The sequence below is a fragment of the Gekko japonicus genome, unplaced genomic scaffold, assembly GCF_001447785.1.
Source record: "Gekko japonicus isolate JY-2015 unplaced genomic scaffold, Gekko_japonicus_V1.1 scaffold2936, whole genome shotgun sequence".
NCBI classification, from domain to species: Eukaryota; Metazoa; Chordata; class Lepidosauria; order Squamata; family Gekkonidae; genus Gekko; species Gekko japonicus.
In genome coordinates this window covers 7,264-32,193 of record NW_015172101.1, presented here as the reverse complement: position 1 = coordinate 32,193, position 24,930 = coordinate 7,264, and the positions used below count along the sequence as shown (strand labels likewise).

At 39.9% G+C, this 24,930-nt stretch overlaps 1 protein-coding gene across 1 annotated transcript in view; it reads right to left on the bottom strand.

Moving 5' to 3' along the window:
• Positions 1-301: 301 nt before the first annotated feature.
• Positions 302-24,930, bottom strand: part of KIAA1524 (KIAA1524 ortholog) — a gene marked incomplete at its 5' end in the record, with an annotated part of 31,026 nt that continues 6,397 nt past the window's right edge. The window contains 17 exons of the mRNA XM_015420946.1: positions 302-952; positions 2,497-2,636; positions 4,014-4,096; positions 6,988-7,101; positions 7,628-7,824; positions 8,401-8,511; positions 8,590-8,659; positions 8,784-8,788; positions 9,608-9,800; positions 9,974-10,092; positions 10,664-10,763; positions 12,484-12,625; positions 14,499-14,658; positions 20,893-21,117; positions 22,040-22,115; positions 22,929-23,074; positions 23,341-23,463. Of these exons, the coding sequence (XP_015276432.1) occupies positions 782-952; positions 2,497-2,636; positions 4,014-4,096; positions 6,988-7,101; positions 7,628-7,824; positions 8,401-8,511; positions 8,590-8,659; positions 8,784-8,788; positions 9,608-9,800; positions 9,974-10,092; positions 10,664-10,763; positions 12,484-12,625; positions 14,499-14,658; positions 20,893-21,117; positions 22,040-22,115; positions 22,929-23,074; positions 23,341-23,463 (2,175 nt within the window). The remainder of the gene's footprint in view (positions 953-2,496; positions 2,637-4,013; positions 4,097-6,987; positions 7,102-7,627; positions 7,825-8,400; positions 8,512-8,589; positions 8,660-8,783; positions 8,789-9,607; positions 9,801-9,973; positions 10,093-10,663; positions 10,764-12,483; positions 12,626-14,498; positions 14,659-20,892; positions 21,118-22,039; positions 22,116-22,928; positions 23,075-23,340; positions 23,464-24,930) is intronic.

Here is a 24,930-nt window from a genome sequence, read left to right as displayed (position 1 = left end):
TAATGTTTAGGCAGAGTTGATTTATTAAATATTCAGGCAGTGGCTTAAAAGTGTACAAAATTATCTCTACACCTAAGTGTGGGAAATATAGTTACATAACAAAAATTCAAAAGTGACTGTATACAGCCTGAGACAATAAAGATGGCAGCATTGACAGCTCCAGACGAAACAGATATTTTCAGAGAACTGAAGAACTAAGAAATACTTCAAAGAACTGAACAGTATTTAACACAGAAAAATAAAGACTAAGTCATATACAAAAATTAGACATTAACATGTTATTAGAGATGAATAGGCTAGGACACTTCTATTAGCACATTAACGCAATATATAGTGTAGTGCAATATTTTAAATTTCATTTCTTGGTATACAAGCAGCTTTGTATATTTTCCTTTGATAGTTGGATTCTGCTTTACAAATTTATATAACACAGCATTTAAAACCATATTTAAAAACCTATACTTGTAAAAATCAGCCTAGAAGTGGATCATCATTCCCAAGTTCCATTACGAGTGATGTGCACCAAAGATATCTGCCGATTTTCAAAATACCGGTTAAAAACTGCTTTATCAAGCCAGGAAATGAGGTCCCTGCTGTAGCTGATACATGTGGGACAATTGAGTCATCAAAAAAGTTGATCTATATACTGTAAAAAGGCACAATCTTTACTAGAGTAATGTTCAAGACTGACCAAAAATAGAATTTCCTTTACATAATACTGAAGATTTACATTAATTTTAGTTGTCTTTTTGGATGAAATACAGTTCTAGATATTCAGGTTCTATAAACTGAGGTTAACAGTCTCTGCACTTAGTTTACCACCACTTAAACTGTGTATCATGGCTATCATGTGAGAATGTTTATTCAGCTCTTCTTGCTGGAGTTTGACTAAAGCCTCCTTTTCTTCCAGTCGCCCTTCCAATTGTGTCTTCTGAACTTCCAAGGAAGATGCCTAGGGTAAACATTATGTATTATTTCATCATCATTCTCCAGTATATATATTTGCTCATTATCTAGCAACCTGTGCAGGACTACAGCCATGTGGCACAGTTGACTGAAGTACTCATTAATTTAACTCTTTCATAAAATAGGTCTCATGTAAACGATATAAGGCTTCAGATTACTATCTGGCAGATGAAGACGAAAAGTAGGTTTTTATACCATGCTTTTCTCTACCATGAGGAGTCTCAAAGTGGCTTACAACTGCCTTCCCTTCCTCTCCCCACAACAGGCACCCTGTGAGGTAGGTGGGGCTGAGATAGTTCTGAGAGAACTGTGACTGGCCCAAGGTCACCCGGCAGGCTTCATATGGAGGAGTGGGGAATCAAACCTAGTTTCCCAGATTAGAGTGCACCACGCTTAACCACTGCACCGCACTGGCTAGATTATATAGATGAAGCAAAGGACAGGAAATTTATATCCCTAAAGCAAGTGGAATCACCCAATATTCCAGGAAAGGATGCCTGGAGGAAAGGCAATGCTGTCTCTTGAGACTGTGGCTAATGTGTAAGAAGCCAAGGAAGAAACATGCATTTATGTCTATGCCCGGTGGTTTTCCAGAAAGGCAACACTTGGGTAAACGGGGATAAAGGGGAGCCATAAGAACAGGAATACTTATTAAACAGAGGGTTGGACAGCAAAGTGTGGGATTGCTTTCAGAAGCACAGAATACAGTATACTTTAGAATAAAAAGGTAGCACATGAATAAACAAATATAATAGCCAAAGGAATGATGTTCTGGATTTGTTCTGGGAACAAGAAGATTTATTACAATAATTTTTTCAAAGTAGGCTAGCAGTAGTATGCAAGGCTGCATTATTGCCCCTCCTAATTAAAATGATAATATACTATTGCTTTAGATGTTGATAAATAATTTTATCTTTCCCATAAAGTGGGCAAACCATGCCTCCATAGAAATGGCTAAGAGCTTGCAACTTGGAGACAGGGCAGAAAAAGCCATTGCCATCATCCTCACCAGATATAATCAACAAAGACAGGGAAGATACACAGTAACTGTATCTAGGTGTACTCTGAGCAGTGTGGTTTAAGACATCCCACAAACCACTAATCATTGCTCATTTTTCCCATTATCCCAACCCAAGCAGTTCAGTCCACCCATGGAAAACTGATTCCCAAAGTTGCAGGACACATGTGGACTAACAGCCATGCATGCTAGGGGCACTGCAGGGGGGGTGGGGGACGACAAAATCACTCTTCCTGCCTCTTCCATCAGCAGATCTGCACTGACGGGGCACACCGACTGGGCCCACATGGTTAAAAGTGTCCTCCAGTTCTCAGAACCAACTTTTCCAGGCTTGAGTGAACTGTTGGTGAAAGCATTGTGATTCTTTTGTTCACAGATCCAACACAAAGCTGCCAGATTTCTCAATGGGACTGGATAAAGGGCTTGGAAAACCTTGAAATTTCACCTTTCCAGTCTGTTTTGTTCCTCATCCCTTCCAGAAAAGTACTACATTGGACATGAACTTTGCTTACCTTAATACTCAGTTCTTTTCTTGTCTGCTCTGTTCTACTTAATTCTTTTCTAAGGATGTCTATAGTTTCTTCCATATCTATTTTTTCCTTCTCCCTTGCTTTCAGTTTTTCTTCCTGAACTTTTACCTTTTGTTGCAAACCTTTTGAAGAATTAGTAAGACAACACCATGTTTTTGGTTAAGATACTGCATCAGTTACAGTTAAATGAGTTACACAGCACTGCCATCTACTGAACACTAATAACTTGTCTTCAACAGCTGCCTGCCTAACCAAAAATACCCTGCTGCAGAAACCTGTGGAGACATTTGATCTTAAAGGAACTATTTAAGAAATACGCTTTATTAAAGCATGTATTTATTCCACCAAAGTGGAAAAGTGCTACTTCATTTTTTTAAAAAGCCTCACCTTGAAAATAATAACTCACTCAAAACATACAATAGAAGCTGTTTGTCTTAAATTAGCTACTATAGTCCTACTGCCCACATGAGCTGTACTATTACTGAAATAACTAGTGCTTCTTGGGCCATGATAAAAGATTTACTCTTAGGCCAGATAAAGAAAGTACTTGCATGTGATCTCAGGCCTGTATAATAATATATTTAGAGGGATTCAACTGGATGTTATAATCACCTACTCCCATCCAGCTTGGCTAAGATTGAGGTTATCATCTGAAGCCATGAGTCACATACCTGAGGTGTGAGGTGACTGTGGCTTCAACCCTATGCCCACTTACCTGGGGGAAAAAAACACTAAATGTACCTCTGAATATACTCAGATAGGACAGTACTAAGCCTTTAAAAAAATTGCCCAGGCCTTTATTTTGGCTGGATGTCATATGAGACTGTTTACAATGTCAGATTCTTTTTAGATCCTATCTTTAACCTTTTAATTATAAGGTGTTTTTTTTTTACAGTTGGTGTTACTAGGGCTAGAATCTATAATTGTTACCATTTTATGATTTAACAAAATGATTACACTCATCTTCTAGAATTAAGTTTATTCTTTTTTCTGTATAGATCACATTGCTATTTTAATCCTGTTGTCTTCATTTTTAGTCACTGTTTTACACTGTCACATTGTGTATATTCTAATGGAAAATGCCACAAAATGAAAACAGCATACACATATTTTAAACAAGGAAACCTAATCATATTTATAAGCACAAAAGTAAATCAGAAAATATCCCCGTACTACTACAAGGCCACTGCAGCGGGCCCTGATGAGAGAACAGGCTACTGTCCAAACTTCAGCAAGTACCTAAGAAAATGACTTTGGATTGTATAGCTTATTAGAACAAAAATGGGTAGCATTACTTATGCAAAAGCAATGCAATTACAACTTCTTAAGCAAAAGTAATTACGGGATACACTTAAAGAAGCTACAGTTTTTATGCATGTTTGGGAATGGGCTGTCCTTCAGACCTGACGCTGACACAGAAAACAGAATAGCAATATTTTCCAGTCTGTGTTTGTCCTGATGAAGATGAGAGAGGCTGGCATACTTCAACAGTAACTTACTTGATATTTTTCCCTCTTTATCTTGAAGCTGTTTGTGTAATTCTTTTCTACGCTCTTCAGTTTCTAGCAGCTGAGATACAGTTCTGAAAAATTGAAAGGTACAAAAATTAAAGTTCCACCGAAGAACAAAGATGTGAGAAGTTTCCATCATTCATCAGTGTATTACAGTAACGTTTGCCTACCATTGTATTATCTAGAATACAATGGACATTTGGACATAAAATAACACTCCTATTTTAAAACAATGGCATATTAACTCAGCTTCACTTTCTTGAAAACTGGTGTTTCTTCTTTTACTTCAGTAGTCGATTTGACAGTCATAAAAGACAGTCACATAAAATAACCATAGATCTTATCTTATGATTCAACTGTAAAATGCTGCAGAATAAGCCATTCCCCTTCTCCCTATCGACAAAATCATCAGTTGGGGTTTCCCCCACCCTCAAATAAGTATGCCAGGAAACACTAAAAGTCTAATTCTGGGATACCTACAGGGATCTGAATGTATTATATTCCTATCTATTCCTACTGCATAGAAGCCTAGGAATGTACATCACCCTCTGAATGACAAGAGGAAATTCAATATGAATTGCTGCCTTAGAACAAGGAAGTTTACACAAACCTGATTTTTCCTCATACTGTTTAAAAATGTCCATATTTAAAGAAAAAAAAATCATTTGGTGATTAAGGCTTTTTTTAAAAAAATGGCACCAGAGACAACTGTGTCCCCTTTCCATTTAACAACTCTTGAATCCAACCCTAGAATTGTTTTTAGATGCTTGGATAAGTTTAAAAAAACTTTAAAAACATTTAAGACTATGTTTGAAAGAAAATCAGATATGTATGTATGTGTACATCAGGGGTCATTTCCTGCAGGAGTGCACAGGAGCGGAGCTCCGGCAGCAAAGAGCCCAGGGGCGGGCACATGCAACAAGCCACACCCCCTGCTCCCAGCAGCCCTCAGTCAGAGCAAGAAGCAGCCAGGTAAATTGCAGAGCCCCCCCCCAGCCCCCCGGTCCAAAACAGTCCAGTGGCACCTTTAAGACCAAGTTTTGTTCAGGTACAAGCTCTCCCTCCTCTGCGAGGACAGATCTGCACACACACACCCCCGCAATAGCTAGCAATCCAAAACAGTCCAGTGGAGCCTGAGCGGTGGGTGTTGCCTTCTGACACACTTCCAGTGATGTCAGGGTATGTGGAATATGCAAATAAGTTATGCTAATGAGTTATGCTAATGAGCTCCTGCACCTCTTTTTCTATGAAATGACCCCTGGTGTATATGATATTCTGGATGATACTTTTATGGCACCTCTAATGCTGAACTCAAATGGAATACCATCTTGCTTTTAGTGGCATGGCATAGTTAAGTGGCGACAGCTTTGGAGTATTGAATGTATCCCAAACTGACAAGAGAAAAATATATTGGAAAGGAACATTTAAAAATCCACTCTCTTCGTTATACGTTTCCACACTAATTATACCTCTTCCCCTGCCCCTAATCATTGTTCAGGAATTGTCCAAGGGGCAAGCTCTGCCCCTCTTTCATCTTCCAATCCTCCAGCTTCCAGTCACAATATATTAAAATGGTACAACAGGTCTTACAATTTTTGAAACCAGCAGGTGATTAAAGCCATGCCACTTACTCCTGTCCTCCCTAGCAGTCAGTAAAGACACTGCTGTTCTGCCCACATCCTGGCAGTCTCTGCCTGTCAAGGAGCAGGCCTGGGAAAGTCCATCCATGTAGAGCGCACAGATAATCTTTCAAGTGATCTGTGCACAGCAAGGTGTGAGAAGGCTTTGACTTCTACCGACAGGAACAAATAGCTAGAGAGGGAGGTCCAGATTAGAAGACTACTGTGTTCTTGGACTAGGCCTAGTGTGACTGAAGAGTCCAGTTTTGTGAATAAAAGGTATATATATGTTCTTTTTTAAAAAAAAAAGCAATGGAAATGATTAAGAGCAATTTCAGTTTTTAAGGGAAAGTAACTGTCCCAAAGAGGAGCAAATATTGTGAAATTTAAGGGGTGCTATTCTCCACTTAACAACAATAGGATTTATTTTGCAAGAAAAACAGCGGGATTCTCTTTTATTATTGCCTCCAAACTTGTCTCTAGTTTAGATACTGATAAAGATTACATGGTAGAAGAATGACAAGTATAAGAGTCAGTATTAGAGAAAGACAACCGTGCATATGCTTGCTCCTAAGAAAGATTAGGTTTAAGATGGCAGGCTTTCCATTCAAGTGGAATGAAATAACAGGCACTCGGCTGTCATAGCTATTGATCAAAAAGATGAACTGCAGAATGTTGTAGAAAGATTTACAGATTCTCAGAACAGGCATATCCAGCTTTATTAAAAAGGTAAATAAAGTATTAGCATTTATCACCCTCTTTCTATAATGGAATACATCTGTGAGTCTGCAAAGTACCTAGCAACTAAGCTCTCCCTTAGGGTTTGGCTGTGGGTCAGGCAAGCAAAAAGGAAAAAACAAATATTAAATACTGCTATACCTTTGTCATAAATTCAAAATGCTCTAAAGTATTATAGTATACATCAAAAATAAACTTCAGAGCATTAATATTTAATTTTTGTTGCACAGTCATATGACCATCTTATAGCTATCATATTTTTATCCCAATCTTCCTTCAAAGAACTCATGACAACACACACAGTTCTGCTCTCTTTCCACTGAGCACTCAGTCACCTTGCAAGGTAGATTAGGCTAAATGACTGGCCTGAATTTCAGCCAGAGAGTGGGGATTTGAACCTGCGTCTTACAGGTCTCAGTCTAACATTCAAACTAGTACCACATTACAAAACTTTTGAGAAAAACCAAGATCAAACCATGAAATATCCACTTTAAAACATACTCAGTACATTAACAAGCTAGGTCAAATAAAAACTGAAATATTTACTGCGACCCCACAAAAATAAGCACCTTTAAAAAGTTATTAAAGGGAGGAGCTGAACTTACTTGTCATTCTGTTGCTCGAGTGATTCTTTCTGCCTTTTTATTGTCTCTAGCTGTTTATTTAAAGAGTTACATGTCACCTGCAGATCTTTATATTGCCTTTCAGTGCTTTCATGCCTGTAAAGTTTAAAGTGTGATCATCAAAATGAATTAGTGTTATGTGATTTGTTTTCATTAGTGCCATGTGCTAACCTGTCTATTTGCAAAATTAGAGGTTTCCAATGAGACTCATTCACATATGTATTTGCACGTGGATAACACAGATCAATCAGTAAAAGTCTCCAATGAAACCCTGATCAGATTTGAACACAGATAATGACTATCACAAGGTACATGCTAAGATTTAATGTTTCATGGCAGCCATGCCAAAGACTCAAACCAACGTGTTATTTATTCATAACATTCCTACCCTGCAACCTGTTTAAGGTGGCTTCCTGAGAGACTACATCATATAGACAGCAGTATATTTTACATAAGTTACATCTGCTCCCAACACCCACACAGGTAAATAAATCAAAAATTAGTATCTCATATCAATTTTATAATCATAGGATTTTTAACACACACACAGACTCAGTGAGTGCAGATTTTCAGAGGGGTGTGTGTTTTATTATGCATCTTTCACAGCAGTTTAATGCCTTACTTTTGAAGAAGGTCAATAGAAGATCTTTTAAGTATCTCATGTTCTTCGGCTACAGTTTGCAGCTTCCTATTGTGTTGAAATAGTTGTTCAATATCACTTTGGGCTCGTTCAGATTCTACCTGCTGTGCTTTCAATAATGCGTCAAGATCTTCATTTTTGCGTTCGGCATCCTTCAACATAGAAGCCAGGGTTCTAACCTTTTTAAAAAGGTAGAGAAAATTAGGAGGGCTTAAGAATTTGTTGTTCAGTTCCATAACACACATGTCTTATGTAACTACATTTGGTCTTTGGGAATTCTATTTTGGATCAAATTTAGAGCCCAGTGGCACCTTTAAGACCAACAAAGGTTTATTCAAGGTGTGAGCTTTCACGTGCACGCATACTTTTTCAAATACATTGGAATGGTGTGCATTCAATTTCATGTGCATGCACATGTAAGCTCATATGTCGAATAAACCTTTGTTGGTCTTAAAGGTGCCACTGGACTCTAAATTTGTTCTGCTGCTTCAGACCAACTCAGCTGACTACCTGGAACTGTTTTGGATCAGTAGCTCCCATTTTTAATGCTAATGCCTATTTAATACATTAAGGCTTAAAATTTGGACTGTCCACACTGCAAAGCAACTTAACCCTGAGGACACTACAGATATGCAAAACCAGATGGCCTTAGGAAAGTTTTAACAGACTTAAAAAATAATAATAATAATAAGCCATCTTGGACTGGTGTCTGTGAAAAAATTAATTTGCATGTGGTTATTTCAGGTTTTACCCACCTCTGACTCAGCTTGAGCTCGCTGACAATGATACTGGGTAATGAGTCTATCAGCTTGGGCAAGAGCTAATGCCTTTGCTTCCAAAAGGTCTTGCAATCTAGTTTCTTTGGACTAAAAACAGAAAAAAATAATTGCAGATAGCAGAAAACATGCACATAAAACAAATATGCATATTAAACACATACTCACTGCTAATGCAGATAGTTTCTGCTCATATACAGCCATTATCTCAGATATCCTCACACTTGCTTTCGAACTGCTAGGTTGGCAGGAGCTGGAACTAGAGACGGGAGCTCACTCCGTCATGAGGGACCCGGGTCTCGAACTGCTGAACTACTGACCTTCCAGAGCCTGCAGTTCAGCGTCTTAACCACTTGAGCCACCGCAGCTCCCTAACTGTGTTCAAGGAAAGTGTTAATTGAATCCATGTAATTGCATTGACATTTTTCTATAAATAGTCCTCTCTGCTCAGCATAAATGTTGCATTGAAAACAGAAATATTTATCTTTTATCTTATTAGCATACAGACGGCTCTATAGTAAACATACTTCAAGGCACTAGAAGCATCCCTTTTACAAGTTGATACTCACTGGAAGTCACTGATCTTATTAATGTGTGTTCTTGGACAGTATCTTTATGAAGGGGAAAATGCCTAATCTTCCAGCAATATTTAAACAAACTAATAGGCCGACTCTTTATTACAAATGCAGACCGAAGAATGCCCTCTTTGCTTCTATCACATAATTAAGTGTTCACGGGCTTAGGATTCTCATTATGTTACCTCAGCAACTTCCTCCCCGTCACTTCTTATCAACTGTCAGTGCTGCTGCTTCTGTAGCATGTATTTTTGCTTTTGGACGTGTTGTCAGATCCAAATAGGAAATGGTTGGCTTTCTGGGCACGTTTCTACCTATTGTACCTTTAGAATGTAACTCCAATATGCACAAGTTGAGCCACCCAATCATAACCTCATTTCAGTGGACTGAATCCCCGGCTGTTGGTAGGTTCAAGTCTCATACTGAAGGGCTGTCTCCAATCTTCCTAGCAGTTTGACTTTGTACAACTTCACCCTTCCTTTGTTCAATGAATTCTACAGAAACTGGTGTGACTTGATCGTAGCAGATTGGAACAGACTTCATTGCATTTATATTAGCCAAGAAAAAGATGCTTTTATCCTACAAGATATGTGTTAAAAAAAGCCATTAACCTCCAGGCCTGACTGAAGTTTCTGTATCAGGTCCTGAATGTTGAAAGTTGCAGCATCTTCATTTGGAGGACAAACAGTAGAACCCTTCTTTGAATTAACACAAGTTGTAGCCGCCTGCATGTGGCTCCTTTTAGGTACATGCTCTGCTTCCAGATGTCTGTAAGAATTATTGGCTGCAATGCTTTCCCCAAGCCTATTTGGGGAACAAACATTCACAAAAGAAAGATGCATTCAGGAGTAAGGACATGTAATGACAAAGTATATACAATAATGTTTAAGAAGGATGTAGGGCCAAAAACTATCAGCAACAGTAAACGCTTCAGGAAAACAGTAAAACAAACATTAATGTGAAAGAAAGAATCTCACGCTATGGCAGGAAAATCTGGTAATGGGGCCGCTTCAAAGAGTATTTTGAGTCCCGCTTGAACTTGTTCTCTGTGGTCTGAAGTTAAAGCAAAAGCCAAAGGCGAAACCAAATGTTGATCCTAGACACAAATTGCTTGTTAGTTCATAGAATTAGTTTCTTTATAAAGACAGACAGCAGGAAAGGGAAGCACATAAAAATAAAATGATTTATACATTCACTGTATCTATGTACTCTTATGATAGAAAACTAGATTTTACTGATCACAAGTACTTTTTCCAGTGAAAAGATTAGCACATACCCCTTATCATCTTTGTTGTTCCTTACACCCAAGAATTAAAGTGAAAGTTGCCAGATCTGTTCATTCACTACCACGGGAAACAACAATGGTGTACATTACAGAAACTAGATACTGTTTTGATACAGTTACACCACTGCACCATAAACAATCTTTAATTCAATTTCATTTTTACATCAGACTAGAGTTATTATTTGAACTGGGGGTTGGTGTGACCTCATATTTTATCTACATGATTTTCATAAATATATTCTCTCTGAACTATTTGGGAAAAGTAAGCTATAGTACACATGTTTTCAAAATCTATGACTGACCACAAATATTTATAGCTTGCTAGAACTGAGAGCCACCACTCAAACACACATTATCTCAATGATTTAGACACAAAACTTACCTGAAGAACTTTGTAAAAACTGACTTCCATACTAGGAACCAGCTGCTTAAGCTTGCTCATAAGATCCAGTGTTTTTAATACTACATCAGCAGCAAGTTTGCTAGAAAAGTGACAAAAAACCACATTCAGTGTACATATCAAAAGCTTCTACCATCGAATCTTTTGTTTTCAGCTTGGGATGTTTTAACTATTAATGTAAGCTTGTAAAAGTGGGATATATTTTAAGGAATAAATCATTCCAATAGGGTGTATTTTTTATGAAAAAGAGGTTTCTTTGTAATAATGAGCAAAGGGAAATTTCTAAATTGAAGTTGGCTTAAAACAAGAATTACAAGTTCTTAGCTACAGAATATAGCAATTTCAGACAATAGCTCTGTAAAGTTTTATTGTACTACATATGTGGTGATCCCTTCACTTGCTGATGCGTGCCCCTGCCACAACTTGGGAAAGGAAGACATGCACGCGATTTGGATTCGCAAAAGCCATTTAAAGGGAACTGTCCCTTCCCTCCCTGAGTCACGCCACAGCAGCGGCACATCTCAATGAGGGAAGCTATTTAAAGAGACATCCCTTCCATTGCTGCCACTGAGACGCAACTAAAGGAGGGAAGTTATTTAAAGTTTAAATACCTTCCTTTCCCTCCCTGAGTCACGCTGTAGCAGCAGCATGCCTCAGCAAGGAAAGGGAAGGTATTTAAAGAGACATACCTTCCCTTGCTGAGGCATGCCACCACAGTGGCACAACTCAGGGAAGTAAGGGAAGGTATTTAAACTTTAAACCACCGTCTCTTTAAATGTGCTCCCTTCAGTTGCTGAGGTGCAGTGCTACTGCAGCGTGACTCTGGGAAGGAAGGTATGGATTCGAATAAATTCAGCAATACTGATTATTTCCTGAATCCCAATATCATACCAATATTGAGATTCGGGAATATCAGTATATACCAATATTTTTTGGTATACCCGAATCCAAAAAATACTGATTTTTGTGTGTGTGCACACCCCTAGTAATGCAACTTCAAGGTTGACAATGAAGAAATCGTTCAAGATTTTCTATTCCTTGCCTCCATCGTCAAAGAAATCAGAAGATTCATACTGGGAAGGGCAGCCATGAAGAAGCTAGAAAATATTCTTATGTGTAAGGATGTGCCACTGGCAATCAAGACCAAGATAATTCTTGCCATGGTATCCCCCATCAGTGTGTATGGTGTTAAAGATGGACAGGAAGCTGACAGGAAGAAAACTGATTCAGAGGAGAGTTTAATGCTTACTGTGGGCTGCCAAAAAGAAAATAAGAGGGTTGTAAAACAAATCAAAACTGAACTCACCCTAGAAGCTTAAAATGACTATTATACTTTGGTGACATTATGAGAAGACAAGAGTCACTGGAAAAGACAATGCTAGAAAAGTTGAAGGCAGCTGGAAAAGAGGAAGACCCAAAATGAAATGGGTTTACTCACTCAAGGAAGCCTGGACAGCCCTCAGTTTGAAAGACTTGAGCAAGGGTATTAATAACAGGAAGTTTTGGAGAACGTTAATTCATAGGGTTGCCATAAGTCAGAAGCAACTTGACAGCACTTCAAACACACACGAACAGACATTGATGCTATAATTTAATTTTAGGTGGGGTATTTTCATGTTTTTAAAGGGCATTTTAAAAAATTTGCTATTTTTATTAAGAACACTTAGAGAGCTTTTTAAATTGAAAAGCAGTCTGAAATCTTGCCAGCTACTAAGGTTCATCAATGTTCTATCGAAATTCATCCTTCAATGGAACCAGAATTCAGAATTATTTGATCAGACCTGTGATTTTACTTTTCTTACCTCATTTCAGAGTCTATTAACTTTGCCCCAAAGCCAAAGTCAATCCCACTGCAGGTGAAATGGTGTTCTATCAAGTCGGTACATTTGCTAGCTGTTAGAACCTTTGTGACATGTGCTTTTAATATGTCATCTGCACAAAGCGGTATGTTCTGTTAAGGAAGTAGACTCTTTGATTTGTAAGATATTACATAAAAATATGTTACGTGCCAGTTCACAAATTAATAGTCATATTTGAGTGAAAAGAAAAAGAGATACTTCGTAAAGCTCTTAATTTAGCAGGAAAATCTTTGCACTTAGATCCATAGTTAGTTGCGATGAAAGGTATGAAGGCCAGGGGAGGGGAGGAAAACATCAGAAAAAAAAACCCCTCACACACACTTCTGCACAACTTTAAATCAGCTCTCTATTATCCCTTTAGTTTGTGGAGTATATTTGTTTGTAGAACATTAAGGCATTTATATTGTTAAATTCTCTAACTATGCCAATTTTATATGCTAAAGTTATAGATGATGCATTTTATGTGAAAGCAGGAACATATGATTTGTTTGATAGAAAAGTAAGCTTTGCATATATGTCATTTTTCCTTGTAATTATTTTCCATGTCTTCAGCATTTCCAAAAATTTTACATCTGTAGTTGTTAACTACAACAGGTTAAAAGCAATGAACTTCATAAGCACTGACACCACCAATATACTCTCAGTTTAAAAATTAACAAAGAATAATTTCCAGTTATCTAAGTCTACACTTGATTTGTCTGAACTTCAGATAAGCTGTCTGCACATCATTACATAGCTCTGAAGTTTGTGGTCAGTTCACACTTGGAGGCCACTAAGTTTACCGGATGTACCTCTTGGTAAAGACCACAAAGCAAGAAAACAAAAATTGTGTTATTTATGTTCAGCTAGAGAAGCAACCTAAGTAGCTCCAGCTGTTGTTGGCCCTCCAATGTATCTGCAAATCTATGGACCCATTTCTCTTCTTCTTATGTATATTGTTCAGCCCCAAGCCAAGCCAGCTACTCACAAAAACAAATGTATCTACTGTAAGCTATAAGACAGCCCTTATGGAAACTTGATCAAATACATTACAACTTCCTAAAGTTATTTTTAATGTTTGTCTGGGGCTGGCAGCAAGCTGCGGGAGGATAACGCCCTGAGCACCATTGCTTCACCAGCCATGGTCCTGACAACCGCCTCCCTAGACCACCTGTGCCCGACCCCCAGGTGAGCCCACCGGCCCTGACAAGAAAACTTACAGGGCTGGCAAGAGACAGCAATGGCTGAGACAAGGCAGAGAGGACCAGAAGAGGCAACACAGCTGGTGGGAAGCAGGAGGGGAGGCCAGAAAGGGGGTGGGTGGACCCAGGGAGACTGGCTGCAGCACCGGAAGTGGCACGGGACAGGAGACGTGAGGCCAGGTTGCTGCTGGGGATGGAGAACACCTGGCACGGGACAGGAGACGTGAGACAGGAAGGCAGAGCCCTCTGTCGCCTGAGAGGTGGCCTCTGCCAATGGAAAAGGTCTGAGGGAGATGGGCAGGGACTGGTCCCACTGCGGGAGGGTGAGTTAAGCCCACAAGAGGGAGGAGGAGGGTATAAAAGGAGGCTCTAATGAAGAGGCCAAGGTCGAAAAACTCTGGAGACCAACATTGTGTCAGAGGGTATTCTGGCTTGGAGGAGGAGGAGCTGAGTGATTTAACCCCCCTTCCCTCCCCATCCTGAGGCCTCTGAGGGGCACAACCCAACACCAGGTGCGTGACAGTGGAAGGCTTCCTTCCCCGGTGGGAGGGCAGGGGGGAACATGGCTTGATAATGTTGTTATGTATACTGCCCAGTCAAAGTATAACACTGGTGAGAGATCATTTTTCTTCCTAAAACATTTCTTTTTAAAATGGTTTCCTATAGCTTCCATACTTACAACCTAATTCAAGGCATTTCAACAAGGTTATCAGATGCAGGCGTTAACTGCGGTTTCACAGTATGCTTATTGGTACAAGAAGTTTGCATCAAGGATATTTATCAGGATGTCAATGGCTTTCACAATTTTTTCACATTTTTTCTTCAGCAACACATCTTCTAGAGAATTATCCAGAACATGAAGTTGGTCAAGGAGGACAGGCAAAAGAAGATCCACAAAGCGTTCAGCCATAGCACAATGACCTGTATCAATAACATCCTGTAACGGAAACATTTTCATGCTTGTTGGTATCAACTTATAGATTAATAAATTATCCTACTTCTTCCTGAGATCAATTTTCTAGGTCCAACAATACATTCATTCTTCACCTCAAGCTCCATGACAAACACCCTCTTTCGATGTTGTGGACTCTTTAGCTTCATTGCATTATTTTATGGCTGCCAAATTATTCTCCTGATCAAATCAAATGTTTGGTTACACATGCAAAGGCAATTACTAGATCAAGGTGGACTCGACTGTGTGACTGAACAAAACAACTAGATCAAAGGTAAGTTTTTATAATTAAGGAACACTTCAAAATTCAAAGCAAGAGAATGAAGAGCCAGTGTAAAAAGCCCTTTTACATATCTGAAAATATAGTCCTAACATTACTGATAAATGATGTGTGGAGTAGTAATCCATAAAGTTTCTGCAGCCTGATCACTGTTCGTTACAGGTCCTTCATTAGAAAGTGGCACACAGGAACACCCAACTTGTCTTACAGTGAAATCCTAAGCACAGTTACATCCTTCTAAGCTCACTGATTTCATTGGCTTTAGTAGTGTACTGTCAGAAGTCTGTGCATGGTTCATACTGGACTACTGGTAAGTGTACAGTTTCATCATTTCCTTTTCTGTAAAACATCTCCAAGAAGCCCTTTTAATATATTTGCCTACCGTTCCCTCTACACTCTAGTTATTCTAGGATCCCACCTACCCTGCCACCACAACTTTTTGTTTTAATAATGTATACAGTTCCATATTGAACAGGAAATGGCTGTTCATGTGAAAAAGACTGGCATGAAGCCTTTTTTAAGAAATGAAAAATATGCACTGGGCAGGTCCTCAAGAACAGGCAACATCCTACCCTGGCATCAAGGACCCCAGTTCTCATTGGGATAATAAGCCTTTATACTGACTGGATCACAGACTGAAGATAAAAAGCTCATTAACTAATGTCTCTCCCCCTGATACCTATGCAAAACCCCCCCACAAATGTCTGAAAGAAGAAAAAAATATATAAAAACAGCATAAGGCAATTTATGATATCTACACATAATGCACTTGAATGAGCATTCAAATATGACCATTGTGCTTCACGGCCAGCTACCAGTTCCTTAAATGTTACGTTTGATGCCTGTTATTTTTAAGGGTCTGGGGGAGAAATTTAGGATCTGGTATTTTATCCAGAATAAGCAGTATAAATCAACTTTTTGTTTGTTGTCAGAAGCCACTGGAAGTGGGGAGGAGTTACTTAAAGTACTAAAATCACTGTATCCATTTGTTTCCTAAGATTTGTTAATTTCCGTAGGGATCCCATGAAGAATTGCTGTAGTACAACTTACAACTAAGATAATGAAACAAAACCACCAGAAAACAGCCATTGAAACAAGCCAGTGCACCACAGTATAAAATATACTTAGCTAGCTACCTAAAATGATGTAGATAAAGTGGCCAGAAGCAGACATAAAACATATAAAAGATAAAATCTCTTATTTAAAAGTCTAAGTAAAAATGTATATTTTAGTGTGGCGCCTAAAAGAGCACAAGGTGGAAGCCAGGCCAGCCTCACAGGGAAGGGGATTCCAAAGGCAAGGCACAACCACTGAAAAAGCCCAGCATCAAATGATAAAGATAAAAGGAAACTTATTTATTATTCAAATTTATATCCCGCCCTCCCCAACGGGCTCAGGGCGGCTAACAATAAGGGCACAAAGCCATGATAAAACAGTTAAAAGCAGAATAAAACAATACAAAATTACAATAAAGTGCTGGTGCTCTGAAAGTTCATAATTCCAAGATGGGTTCTGGAAGATGGACCCAGAACAACAAAGCAAATTCCAAGACAATGCTGCCTTCGGCCATCATGCACTCCGATGACATCCCCGCACTTTGCGGTAGCGGCGCAATGGTGGTAGCGGCTTCTACTTGAAAGCCTGGCGGAAGAGCTCCGTCTTGCAGGCCCTGTGGAACTACACAAGGTCCTGCAGGGCCCGGATCTCCTCTGGGAGCTCATTTCACCAGGTAGGAGCCACCACCAAAAAGGCCCTGGCCCTGGTCACAGTGAGTTTTACATCCCTGGGGCCTGGTGTAACCAAAAGATGTTGGTCCCCCAACCGTAGTGCCCTTGGGGGAACATATGGGGAAAGGCGGTACCTCAGGTATGACGGACCCTGGCCATAGAGGGCTTTAAAGGTAAGAACCAGCACTTTGAAGCAAATCCGGTACGCTATTGGCAGCCAGTGCAGCGCCTTCAGCACAGGCCGGATATGGTCTCGCCTAGAGATCCATCAGCAGCCTGGCTGCCGCATTCTACACTAGCTGCAGCTTCCGGATTTGCGACAAAGGCAGCCCCAAGTAGAGAGCGTTACAGTAGTCCAGCCTCGAGGTGACCGTCGCGTGGATCACTGTGGCCAGGTCATCGCAGTCAAGGAAGGGAACCAACTGCCGAGCCAGCCGAAGATGATAAAAGGCCAACTTGGCAGTGGCTGCTACCTGGGCCTCCATCATTAAAGAGGAGTCCAAGAGCACACCCAAACTCCTAATCCTCGATGCTGGCACCAGAGGCGCCCCATCGAAGGTCAGGAGAGGGAGTCCCAACCCCGAACCGAACCGTGAAGGGCAAGCCCCTGAATCCCCACGTCGGCGAGGCAGTGGGTCAGCAACTGGTGGTCGACCGTATCAAATGCGGCCGACAGATCAAGCAATAACAGTGCTGCCACACTGCCTCGATCCAGATGCCTTTGGAGGTCGTCAGTCAGGGCGACCAACACCGTATCCATCCCATGACCAGGGCGAAAGCCGGACTGGAAAGGATCTAGGACTGAAGCATCCTCCAGGAAGCCCTGTAGCTTAAATGTCAAGCTTAAAAGCAGTAAACCAGGATTCTTGCAGTAAACAAAGGTATACACTTAACAGAATCACCAGTTATGCCAAAAAATATGACTTCCTAAATTAACAAGGATGCCCTTCCTGAAAACACAGCCTGTAAGTACAGATCATGCTCCAAGAAACACTGAGAACTTATCAAGGTGGAGTAGAGGGTTATTCTGTTCAAGCCTTTGAGATCTTACAGAATGAGAACTATGGGGGAGGGGAAATTTATTTCAACCCTCAGCCCCAGCTAGTGCCACCATACTGCTTTGTGATAATCACAAGTCAGTATATTCTGGGCCTGTTAGGATAGCCTGTTAAGATATGTTTGCAATATTGAAACAATATGTTGCTGAAGGCTTTCACGGCCAGAGTTCATTAGTTGCTGTAGATTTTCCGGGTTGTGTGGCCATGGTCTTGGCATTGTAGAACCTGATGTTTGTTCTCCTCAGGAAACAGAACCTCCTCAGGAAAGCTCCTCTATTAGCATGTTCATAGCCTGGGGGACTCCTACAAGATCAGTCCTACCCCACCTTCTGGAATAGATATAAATTACCTGCCTACCAATTTTCTTCTTACCTTGACTCCATCTTTCTGTGTTATACCTCTGAGGATGCCAGTCACAGCTAATGGCGAAATGTCAGGTTCTACAATGCCAAGACCACGACTACACAAGCTGGAAAATCTACAGCAACTAATATTGAAACAGCTGCCAAAAAAGAACTGCCAAATAAGCTTAAAACTCTAATTAGTTCTCAGAAATAAGGCAGCTGACAATTTGAATATTTAAGTAGGGGAATTCTGAAGATCTGAAGAACTTCAATGTTAAAGCGTATAGTTGGTATGTGAGGAAGATAGGCTGTGATTGTTTCAGTAATGAAATTAGTTTGAAGAGTAAAATGTGTTTATAGAAAAAGACTTTGCAAGTTGTTTTTGCAAAATCTGCAGACAAAAGAATATGAAACATGTTTAAGTGTAGACTGTGAAACTGCTCAGCAACTGAAATAATATAAAATGCAGGGATACATTTTTGACAAAAAAAATGTTTTTACTGAGCATTAAAACAAGTAGACAGATGTAAATAGTAGGGGTGGGCATTTCGATCTACCTGAAAATATACCCCAAAAATAACTTTTCGATATTTTTCGAGAACATTTTGGCATCCCAAATGTATTCCGGTTTTCTTGTGGGGGAAAAAAAATCCCAGGTACATTTGGGAATGATTGGGTATATCTGAAAACAGCGGAGAGGCTGTGTTTGCTCCCACCTCTCAGCTGTTCATCAGGCTGTCTTCTGCAGTCCCTTTAAAATTTAAATGGACAGCAGAACACAGCCTGAGGATCAGCTGTGCCAGTGGGGAGCTCAGCTTGGGGCTGGCTTCTCATGCAGCATGATTTAAACTGGGCTGCAGGAGAAGTCAGCCCAGGATCAGCTGGGTTGGTGAGGAGCTGAGAGCTCTGCACCATCAGGGTTGAGGGCTGGCTTCTCCTGCAGCCTGGTTTAAACTGGGCTACAGAAGCCAGACCAGGATCAGCTGTGTCCACATGGAGCTCTTAGCTTCCCACCAGCTCAGCCTGGGGCTGGGGATCCAGGATCAGCTGGGTCGGCAGGGAACCAAAAGCTCTGTGCTGACTGTGCTGGGGGCTGGCTTCTCCTGCAGCCCGGTTTAAACTGGGCTGCAGGAGAAGCCAGCCCAGGATCAGCTGTGCCCACAGGGAGCACAGTACTCCCTGCCTCCACAGTGTGCAATTCCCCCCCCCATTTTTCTTCTCGGCCTTATTAGACACCGATTTTTGAAGAATCCTGGATCTGAATACTCCACTGGTATTGGGATCAAGGAAGCCCTCCCAAAATTCTGGTTCAATAGACTGAAAAGGAAAAAGGGGGGGGGGGGAGAATCACACACCCCTAGTAAATAGTTTCATTTTGATTAGTTCCAAATGGCTGTATTTCAGAGGTGTATTTTACAGTTGCTCTTTACTTATGTCTTTATACCTAATAAGGTACACAAGTTTAGGGAAAATCCCTAGCTTGCAATTTCCATGTCTTTTGGAGCCTTCATTCTTTGAAAGATTCTTAGTATTCATGCAGGTGTTTCATTTGCTTACAATGATGTAATGCAACATGGCTCAGAACTTTAAACTGTTATATTTTACACTTTCTGTAGAGAAATTTAGACCTAAACATTTATTTATTTATTATATTTCTATCCTGCCCTCCCCACGAACGGGCTCAGGGCGGCTCACAGTTTAAGGCACCATGTGCCAGATACATAAAATCTGCCTACCAATTATGATTTCTCCATGAAAATATCTAGAAATAATTCAATGGAGTATCCAAAAAACGTTGTGTTCCTCTAGATAAAATCCAATACAGCCACTTAGGAATTACTTAGAAACAATTTCTGAATGGCTCAAACATGTTTTCATACAAACCAGTTGTAACTTCCCTTGCTAAAGCCTCAGACCAGGGGGCCACACCAAAACTGTGAGAATCACCCTCTCTTGTTCCTCCTTGGCTACTTTATTTATTACAGCTGCTGCCTGACCTCCTGAGTTCCCAGTTCAGTCCACTCCTGCCAAACCCCTGCACTGGTGTCCTTTCTTCCCCAGTATCTAGGACATTATTAAGATGGCTGCAATCCGCAAATGCCATGTGGCTAGTCCTCAGCATTCCCACCCCTGGTTTCCACCACAAGGTTCCTTGCAGGTCCCTTACATCGAGCCTCATCCACCACACTGGAGCCACTCCGGCCTTGGAACCCATTTGCCTTCCTGTTCCCACTGCACTCCTCTGCTGGTATTCCCCATTGGGTCCTGGCACTGCTGTTGCTTTCCCCTGCTGGCTCCTCCTATGGGTACTTCCTGCTGTGACCATCTGCGCTGCTACCACCTCCACTGTTTGCAGCATTCCCCAGCTTCCTCGTCTAGCTCTTCCTCAGCTGTCAGGTCCATCTCTGCCGTGGCTGGCACTTTGGCTCCCATCCCCATGGGCTCATATGGTCCCCACAGCTTCTTCCCTCCCTCACCTGCCTTTCTGGTCTCCCTTTATGCATCTGGGCCGTCCAACTGTCCCCTCCTCCCCCAATGGCAGCAGTTCACCACTTCTGGCCCAATTGTATTTATTTCCCATTGGGCTGTTGGAGGCTTCCAGCTGCTATGCAGGAATCACGGGGCCTGTTGGCCAGCCACAGCAGTCAGCCAACACCTAGGCTAGACCTGCTAATCTGTGCAGCTTATCCACCACAAAATGGCTAGAAGTGAAACTGGTAACTGTCTCAAATAAAATGCTGACAGCAGAGCAAGCATCCCAATCTATTACTGAGAAATGATTACAGCTCAATATTAAAAGAATTTGGTACCTCAAAAATCTCCCTAAACAGCTCCAAGGCCAAAGTGGAGCAGTTTTCAGATGCTTCCAGTGGCTGATTTGACCAGTGCACTAGAAGAACAGATGGATCTGAAGGCTTGGATCGAGATGCAAGTCTTGTGCTTCCACAGCCTGCCATATTTGGCTCCAGGATTGCTTGACACAAGACATGACGGAGTTCTGGTACTGAACAGAAGGCAAGAAGTAACTCCAATACCTGGCCAAAGGGGGAAAAATCAGTTCCATGTGTTTTCTACCTTGTTAAGCAAAACATTCGTAACAGCAGTATCAAAGCCTGGTTCAGATTTCTCCTGCAAAGCATTTTTAAATGCCTATGTATTATAACAAAGGATTAACATTAACAAATTGTTTTCCCCTATTCCCCCCGAATAATGGTAGTGAGCTGAGCTGAAAATGTTGGTTTTCTCCACCAAAAATCCTACCTTTCCAGCAGGAAATAACAGAAAATTACACATGAAGCTGCCTTATACTGAATCACACTGATCAGTGCTGGCTATTCTGACCATGCAGAGATCTTACTCAGCCTGTAAATAGAAATACTTTGGATTGAACCTAGAATCTTCTGTATGCAAACTCTTCTCTACTTCTGATCTATGGGTAGCTGGTCTATACACCAGAGACAGTTCTCACTTTTGTCTTTTGGAAACATCTACTAATTTGGAGAGAGAAACTGAACATCAGAATGTTCCTCACAGGTATACCACAAGTATTATTCAAAGAAATGCAATTTTCTATACAATTGAGACTTCCCTGGGACAAAACTGCAGATGCTTATGTAACTATATGTGTAAATGAAAGGTTTGTACAATGAAAAAGATTTGTCCTAGAAAACAGCTGGGATATGGTTTATTCTGCAAATAGTGTTTTTTTTAAAGAACAGTAACACGAGATATATGCCATAGTTATAATTATGTTTAAGCTCACTGTAGGTGTTGCAATGAAACACAACCCTAAATGCCCAACATCTGTAAATATCTGTAGCTGCAATCAACATTCCAAGGCTTGGCTTTAATTTCTTACAGTAAGGGTGAGCTGGAATTAATGAAGAAATGCATGATATCTGGATCCTATAAAGGTATTTATAATTACATAGCTGGATTTTATTACTATAAAATTACCTTTGCTGAAGAATCAGGGTCCCTTCCATGAAGCAAGCCCAATACTTGATTGACGCATGATCTAAAATGTTCATACCTACATCAGCGCGCACACATAAAATAGAAATTCATTTGTTTTGGTTGAAATGTATCTGTTTTGGTTGAAGTACTAAAGCAGAATTTCATATAAGTCCACATGAAACATTTTCACTGTTCATAACCCATTTCTAATTGATGCACTAGTTACAATTAATGGGTCATGATACAGATGCATTAATTCTAAGGCTTGCTGTAGTAAAAAATGCTATCTGCAGAAAGTACATACCAAAGAAATATTTGGGATCTGGGTGACAAATATCCAGTTCGTGGCACACTGAGTTAAAGAGCCAATACTCATTATTTTAATAAGACCATTCCACTTAAGCAAAACAACAGATTTCAGTTCAGGGAAACAGAATTTGCCCCATCCTCTTAATGCTGCAGATAAGCACGTCTTATAATGATATTCAGAATTTCACATTTGTACATGGACAATGCTGATCCATTCACCACAAAGAACCCTCAATGTGCAGAGCTGTAGGAAAAGACAATGGAATGTAGGCCTAGACTGTACTCTTGCCAACAGACAGATGATCATATATTCAAACATTCTTCTGTGTGAGGAAGTCCCTGAAAATAGAAAATCAGCGCAGCAAACAAAGAGAAGGCTAAAACTTTCTCACTGCTGTGCAAGTTCTATTTGGATGGAGTTTTTCATGGAAAGAATTTTCAAAGCTTGAAAACTTACAATTCTCTTATATATTTATTTATATTTATTTGGACAGGTAACATGTAAAAGCATACAGAAAAACATCTTGAAAAATATCCTGATTTGACAAAAAAACTGATAAATGTATTGTGTAAATCATACTTTGTAAGATAATCTGAAATCTTAGGGTTCTTCAGGAGATCCATGAGCAGATCAACAGAATACTTCCTTGTAAGTGTTCCATCTCCATTCACAAGAATGTTGAATATCAACTGGAAAGTCTGATGAATGTTTCTGGAATGGAAAAGCTAAAACAAACAATTCTGTTTTTTACATTGTAAAGAGAATGCAACTATTTATATCTGGGCAAACCTAAAACCTGAAATGTGGTAGCAGTAACTAATGTTAATTACAGTAATGGGGCTGTAAAAAGATACGCATAGTAAAACAGGCTCACAACACTTCCCTTATAACAAAATGCTGGTGTAATTCCACATCCAGCCAAAAATATTATTCGTTGTAAAAATGTTGTGCGTAAAGCACAACCTTATTTTAAAACAGACAGCACACTTACCTTTTCTCCAACTTCTTCATTTAGCGTAAGACTTGATAATATTGAAAGTGCAAAGACAACCATCGTTAAGCTACTGTGAGCCAAGAAACTGATCAGAGTGCGATAGAAACCCTTCACATTGGTCTAGTACAGAGAGGGGGGGGAAATCAAAGAAAATTTTCACTTGAAAATAGCTTTCTGCAAATGTAAGTCAATGTACCACACCATACCAGTTGGCTAGAATATTAATAAAACAATGGATTGTCCAAAATTTGGTTGTAAACACAAACCATTGGTAAAATTCTTATGCAATGCCATAAGTGATTGCTTACGTTTACATTCATTTTACCAGTTTCCATCACAAAGATAAGAATGAGTTAAAAATAATCACTCTCATACTTGGATGGATGCTTTTGATACCTTAGACTTATGGCAGTCAGATCAAGAAAACAATACAACTTTACCCAGCAAACCTACACTATACTTTAGGTACGTCTGTGAAATCAATGGGATCAATGTATGATCGCAGTCTTACCATTTTCATTAACTACTAAATTTTATAGATTGTGACAGTGTAGTTGTTCAGCATGGTTAATCCAAACAAGAGTTTCCTTATACAAGTACAAATTTTTATTGCCAACCCAAATTGCAGCCTTCGTGATGGTGTGTATAAACACAACCGTTCAGTAATGCTAGTAAATAAGCCATGCTACCTAAACACATGGATCTCCCTATATATCCAGGCCCATATATTTTTCTTTATTGCTTAGTAAATCTTCAGTAGCCAGAAATTCAGTTTTAATTTAATTTAATTTAGTTGTAAGCATAAACCATCAGCAGAATATAATGCACTTTTATTTATTACTATAAAATATGGAATGCTGGTTTGATGTTTAGTCCCAATCCTCCAATGTCTCTGGGTTTGACTAACACATACAACTAAGACAAAAGATCTTTATACCTTTAGCAAAGATAAAAAGCAACCCAAATTAACTTGAGCAATTTCTCTCAACTTCCACCTCTTTTCATATGTGCTGCAGATGCAACTGCAGGGGTGGAAACTAGTCAGAGGGTCAAAAATACTGATTTTACTGATCAAAACTCCAAAAAAACTGACCAAATACTGACAAAAAACTGACAAATTACTGAACAATTTAATGTCAGCCTACTGATAAGCTAGCGTTTTAAATGTAAAACTAGGATTTCATTAAAAATTATTATTATCTGGCCTCCACCATCCCCATAGCCAGACCCATAGTTAGATGTGACCAAGATAAAAGGACTGAACACCTTTTTATTTTTTTAAGAATAGAGGACGTTTTCATTATTGTACAAAATGTAAGGCAAAAAAAGATTCCCTTTTAAAAATAATCACATAGTGCAGATAATAAAACAGCAAAACAGCAAAAACATTAAAAACCAAACAAAGTAATAATTATGACAACAAAACATAATTACTGTAAGGTAAGACTTGTCTTTGCTTTTACTTTATCTTTGGTTTTTTGATGAAAAAAGAATCGGCCAGCAGCCTGCCATCCCTGGTGGAGGCCGTGTCAGGTTGGGCATTGGAACACCTTAGACTGATTGTCCTGCGTGATTTCAATGTCCATG